Source organism: Melampsora larici-populina, assembly GCF_000204055.1.
Source record: "Melampsora larici-populina 98AG31 unplaced genomic scaffold MELLAscaffold_41, whole genome shotgun sequence".
NCBI lineage: Eukaryota > Fungi > Basidiomycota > Pucciniomycetes > Pucciniales > Melampsoraceae > Melampsora > Melampsora laricis-populina.
The window spans coordinates 884,660-891,164 of NW_006768805.1; the positions used below are offsets into that span (position 1 = coordinate 884,660).

At 42.1% G+C, this 6,505-nt stretch overlaps 1 protein-coding gene across 1 annotated transcript in view; it reads left to right on the forward strand.

Moving 5' to 3' along the window:
- MELLADRAFT_66335 (uncharacterized protein) overlaps positions 1 to 565 on the forward strand; it is a gene marked incomplete at both ends in the record, with an annotated part of 3,029 nt that extends 2,464 nt beyond the window's left edge. The window contains 3 exons of the mRNA XM_007414148.1: positions 248 to 317; positions 366 to 478; positions 537 to 565. Of these exons, the coding sequence (XP_007414210.1) occupies positions 248 to 317; positions 366 to 478; positions 537 to 565 (212 nt within the window). The remainder of the gene's footprint in view (positions 1 to 247; positions 318 to 365; positions 479 to 536) is intronic.
- Positions 566 to 6,505: the final 5,940 nt, after the last annotated feature.

Here is a 6,505-nt window from a genome sequence, read left to right on the forward strand (position 1 = left end):
TCATTTGAGAGTACACGAGCATTGTATGAATATGTATCTGAATTGAATAAACACAGTAGGCTTTTGTCTTTTTCATACATATGTGAGACACAAATTTAAGCCCATGGGTACAAATTTTAACCCTCACCAGAATGTGACTTATTTTATGGCCCATTCACATGTTGAGTATTTGTGTTGGTAACCTTTCATAAGGCATCTACACTAAATGTACAGAATTCAGAAAAATTATCTCAATGATACTTGAAAGATAAGAGAAATATCAGAATACCATTACAAAACCCCAATCGATTTTCACAGCCCAAGTCTGGCTGTTCTTTGTGAGTGAAAGTGTTTGGAAGTTCATTTGATTAGTGACTTAATTACAGCATGTGCTTCAGTAGATTTTCCAAACAAAGCAGGTTTTGGGAGACTTTGTGGTCAGAGGAGTGCAACAAGAATAGCAAAAATGGAACCAAGTTGAACAAACTTGAGTATAAGGGTAAGTTGATGGAGGGGATATATGGGACTTAGATTAGGTCTGAAGAGTACTTGAATAGAGGTTGATCTAGCATTCGCCCCAGAATGATTTACAAATTCAATACTAGAATGAAGAATGAAGATAAGTTGAATGACCTACCATATTAATTGCAATGAAAGAATGAAATGCAGAACCGAATTTTCCTTACTTGTCCTTTTTATCTTTAGGTCTAAAAAAAGAGTGGTGCATGTGTGGATGTTGAGACACATAGTAGAAAGAATCAAGTCTCGAGAGCAATAGAGAGCAATAGAGCATTGTATAAATACACTTGTAATGCCCATTGAAATTTTATATGCAATGTTATGTGCAAATTAGGTGCTGATTGGTAAATATTGTACTGATTGGTAAATACATACGTGGTTATGGAGATCCCCAGACATGTCAGACAAGCTTTATGATGGTATATTATGAAATGTATAGCATTGCCTGAAAGTTTGAGCCTATAATGGAGGCATTTGAACCACAGACAAATCCCCTACTAGCACTTATGTCCTTGCAAGTCAGTGTGCTGGATGGGGATTACATGTGGGGCTATGGAGATTTCCACACATGCCAAGGATGTAATTTCATAGAAAATATATAAAGCCCCATAATTGGCGGGAAAAATGAGCCAACTTTCAAGGCATTTGAGCCATAAACAAAAAAGTTATCAGAATTCTTGCCCATGTAGTGTAGTCAAAACCACAAAATAGTACTGAACCGGAAAACCCTGGAATACAATATCAACACTGTTTGTGAGTTTGTATGAGTGAGTGATTGCAATAAGTAATATAACTAAGTGAACTTGCAAAGTTAAACCTGTGATATATTGAGCTTCTCACTGTGATGTTGTGTGGTTAGTGGCAGTGAGTATGAGGTCCGCTATAGAGGTATATAGGCACAATTATGGGTGGGGGGACCAAAAAAAAAAAAAGTTGAGATTTTTGGTTTATTCCATAGGTTTATGTGAAATAAGAAAGGCGTTTTTTTTTTTGCTTTATCTCAAAAAACAAAAAAAAATTCCTTATACACCGTTCAGGAAAAAAGCACCTAAAAAATCATTAATAAGGCTATAAGTGGTTCTTTGCGTGGTGTGTGGGTGTCCACCATAGTTCATATTTATAGCCCAATCTTACAGAAATCCAAAACAGCTTCAACTTTTGGGTTTGCACAAAAACTCTAGAAGTTTTACTTGTCCAGTGTGTTTTCACAACATTGCAAATATAGGGGTACAAAAGCCACTACAAGAGCCATAAGTGGTTCTGCAAGTGATATATTTCTGGATAAAAGTTGAAAATTTGATGGCCCCTGTAAGACCTGTGGTCATTACATATACGCGCAAGCGCACACCTAGAGTTTAACACTTAAGACTTAAATCTACAATTACTATATATGCTTGTTTTCATTTCGAATCTTACCAATGGTTCCTTAGAGATATCGGGACTGATTCATATCCCTCTATCCTTCGGAACCAGGTATAGTCATTTTACTTATTTCTATCTTTCTTTCTTTTTATCATTGTTGTTGTTCAGCTTAGAGATATCGGGACTGATTCATATCCCTCTATCCTTCGGAACCAGACGTGTTCCCGTCGGATTAGTAATACAATATCAGGTCTCTTGGGTTCTAGAAACCCTCTGCTGTGCTCGCACAGTGTCCCGCGTGAAGTATCCAGTGAAGGTTCTTCCGAACCTTACACTTTTTTTTTCTCAAACCCAAAACACCATCAAAATAAATTAAGTTTCGAATACATCAGTTCAAACTTAACTCAATCGATACTTCAAAATTTTCTATTGAATGCGCCACCTCGAATTCCCTACGTCCGAGGTGTTTTAATCATTTAAAATCGATCGATTCATTACCCCGCATTCTTTGAATTCCTACACTTCATCACCGTGTATGACGACACGTCGTCAAGCGCCTTCCGCCGATCCGAAAGCTCCGCCAGTACCTTTGCCAGATCCCGAAGCCATAATCCGAGAGAATCGACGTTTACAACGTCTCTCGAGACCTAATCCAGACATCGCCAGACTAGCCGCGCTACAACAACCTCCGCCAGCCGCACCATCTCGTGCTCGTACAGATCAACCACCGCCAGTGACACCGAACCGTACTCGGACCGAGTCATCCATTTTGCCAGTCTTGCCAGAATCATCTGAAGGCTCTCCACTTTCTTCTTTACCTTCAACTCCTACACGAGACCAATCATCGCCAAAACCTTTCCCGAAAATGGCTGATCAAACCAGCGCACCAGATAACTCAAATTCCGATCTCATGAAAGCCATCGTCGACTCACAACTTAATACTAATCGTCGCATGGAGAAGTTCGAAGAATTCATGATGAAGATGGTAGAGTCCAAGATTTCGACTCCGACCGAAACGTCACCATCTGATTCTAAGCCGACGACTGGCATCGATCTAGCGAGATTTCGCACGTCGGATGGGCCGATATATAAAGGTCCATACCGAGAAGCAGAGCCATTCCTGCTATGGTACTCTTCCCTGAAAACGTTTTTCCGCACTAAAGGTGTGACGGCAGATACCGATCGCATCACGTTAGTCGGGAATTTTTTGGAGGAACCGAATGCCCATTCGTTCTATGAGGGTGGTTTCGATCGCTTCATCAAAGGCACCTGGAAGGAGTTTCTCGTTCAACTCTTTGACTCCTGCCTAGCTAGCGATTGGAACAGCCGCTTATTTGAGAAGGCTCAACATCTGAAGATGTCACCTTATGAGGACTTTATCACGTATAGTTCTAGAGCTCGAGGTATTCAAATTTTAATCAATTTTCATGCTGTCACCTTGAATGATCATCAATTAGCAACTTTTGTCGAGTATGGAATGGTAGAGGAGTTAAAGACCGCTGTCAAATTGTGGGGGTTCTCGAGAAATACGAAAGATTTTACTTATCATATGTTTGAAAATCAGTGCGAAACTCTCTACGCATCATTAGTGGCTTCTCACGCTATCACCAAGAAAACTCGAATGCCCACCAGCTCGACTTCATCTTTCAATTCCTCCACGTCATACAACCGTTCACGTGTACCTACGACTAATGCTTCAGGACGGTTGAGCGACGAAGAATTTACCTGGAAAATTCATTCGTACCGTGATTCAATCGGCCAATGTCACTTCTGTAAAGGTTTCTGTGGTAGCGAGCATCGAGAATGCAAAGGACCTTATGTCAGAGAGAAGGTGATCTTCCCGCCTGGGTATGTTGCACCCCCCAAGCCAGCCAACTACGTCCCTCCTAGAGCCAAATCTTCGCCACCAGCTAGTCGAGGTCAAGCAGGACGAGCGACCCATCCACCAGCAGGTCGCCCAGCAGCGTCCTATGCTAAGGTAGCGGCGGCTTCCGAATTCCCAGACATGGATGATATCGCTGTGGCAGCGCTCCAAGCCTTGGACGAAGAGCTTGATCTAGCCGAGTCTGAAGGGTGCGTACCTCCTCCTAAACCACCACGTGTCGTCGTTGAATTCATCCACAATGGCGAAAAGATTCGAGCACTTGCTGATCCCGGGGCTGAAATCAATATTTTAACAGAACGGGCGGCAGAGCGACTTAAGCTTCAAAAGCGAAAACTCGTCAAGCCATTGCAGATTAGTCTAGCGGTTGACACCGGCTCACCACCACCTGTACTCACTCACTTCACCACGGTTGACCTGGTTGAACCGACGTCGAAACAAACATTCAACAGGACATACTGTAAATTAGGGGAGGTGGGAGGTGACTTTGATATGATCCTTGGTACACCGTTTTTTAATATTTTTCAAATTTCAGTTTCTGTTCATCAAAGAGCTATTGTGTGTGAAAAGACTGGTGTTAAAATCTACGATTATCGATTATTAGAAGAGTGGAATGAAAAGATTCAAAAGTTGTCCGTGCCGCGTATTACTGAACCTGAAAAGGAATGTGAGGCTTTGTGGGAGAGAGAAGTTAGCAAGAAAGAGAGTCAAGTGTTTCGAAGTGACAATGAGAAGTATGAGTTGAAAATGTTCAAAGATTTTGAGGATTTATTCCCGGTGGACATCCCAGCAGTGTCAGACGAAGCTGAAGACGAGGGCCTGTTTGTGGACGGCTCATTTCCGAAAAAATTACAAAATGAGAGTTCAAAGATCCGTCACAAAATAGTATTGAAGGATCCGGAGGCAGTTATTAAGGAGAAGGCTTACAACTACCCACCGAAGCACATGAACGCGTGGGGTAAGTTGGTTGATCAACACTTAGCCGCTGGAAGAATCCGTAGATCAACGGGTCAGTACGCCTCACCGAGTCTTATCATTCCGAAGAAGGACCCTACCGAACTTCCAAGATGGGTATGCGATTACCGCGTCTTGAACAGCCTGACCGTGAGGGACCGTGCGCCATTGCCCAACGTGGACACGTTGGTCAGGCTTGTAGGAACAGGAAGAATTTTTTCCATCATTGATCTTACAAACGCGTTTTTTCAAACACGCATGAGGGAAGCAGACATCCCTTTGACCGCCGTCCATACTCCTTGGGGCCTCTACGAGTGGTGCGTTATGCCAATGGGACTGACTAACGCACCGAGCACGCATCAAGGTAGACTCGAAGAAGCTTTGGGGGAGTTATTAAACACAATCTGTGTTGTATACTTGGACGATATTGTAGTATTTTCGAAGACAATAGAAGAACATGAACGTCATACAAAAATGGTTTTACAAAGGTTGAGAGAAGCTAATTTATATTGCAGCAAGAAGAAGACTAAATTATTCAGAAGGGAGATTAAACTTTTAGGTCATTGGATTTCAGAAGAGGGCATTAGGGCAGATGATGAGAAAGTAGAGCAGGTGTTGAATTGGAAGAGACCAAAATCAGCGAAGGGTATCAAAAAGTTCTTAGGCACGGTGCAGTGGATGAAGAAATTCATCTGGGGTCTAGAGAAATACGTGAACAAATTAACACCTCTCACTAGCACGAAACTGGATCCAACCAAATTTAGATGGGGTAAAGAAGAAGATGATGCCTTTCATAATATCAAACGACTAATGACGTCATTACCTCATCTAAAAAACATTGATTTCGAATCTGATGATCCGGTGTGGCTTTTTACCGATGCGAGCGGATCAGGATTAGGAGCTGCGCTCTTTCAAGGGAAAGAATGGAAGATAGCATCACCAGTGGCGTACGAGTCGAGACAAATGACGCCGGCAGAAAGAAATTACCCGGTGCACGAGCAAGAACTTTTAGCCGTGATGCATGCATTACACAAATGGAGAATGCTTTTGCTGGGAATGAAGATCAACATTATGTCAGATCACCATTCTTTAACTTATCTTCTTAAACAACGGTCCTTGAGTAGAAGGCAAGCTAGGTGGATTGAGACGTTGGCAGATTTTGATATAGATTTTAAGTACATTAGAGGTGAAGAGAACAGTGTAGCGGATGCGTTGTCAAGAAAAGAGATTGATGAAGAAGGCGTCGATTGTGTAGCAGCTCTGATTGAAGCAGGTCCAATGTTATCACCGCAAGTGCGTAAACGAATTCTGGAGGGTTATGATGGAGATTCATTTTATAGTACAGTGGTAGCGGTTCTGCCTCTCAGAGAGGAGTGTGTAGTGGTAGATGGTTTACTTTACATTGAAAATCGCTTATATATTCCTCTCGTCAGCAGCTTAAGAGAAGATTTAATAGAAGAAACGCACTCTCGAATAGGCCATTTAGGATATTTAAAAACAATATGTGATCTTCGAAGGGACTTCTTTTGGCCAAGGATGGCAAAGGATGTACAGGTATTTGTCAAGTCATGCGATGTATGTCAACGTACAAAAGGTTCAACTCAAGCGCCGGTTGGCAAAATGCTCACACCTTCGATTCCTCAAATACCTCTCGAGTGTCTAGCCATAGATTTTGTAGGACCTCTTCCAAACACTACACCAAATGTAATCTTTACCGGGCGGAAAGAAAACTACTGACATAGAAAAGTCCTGAGGCAACAGGAAGAGAGCTAAAAATCTGAAAAAATATGCACCTGTTCCTAGATGTGG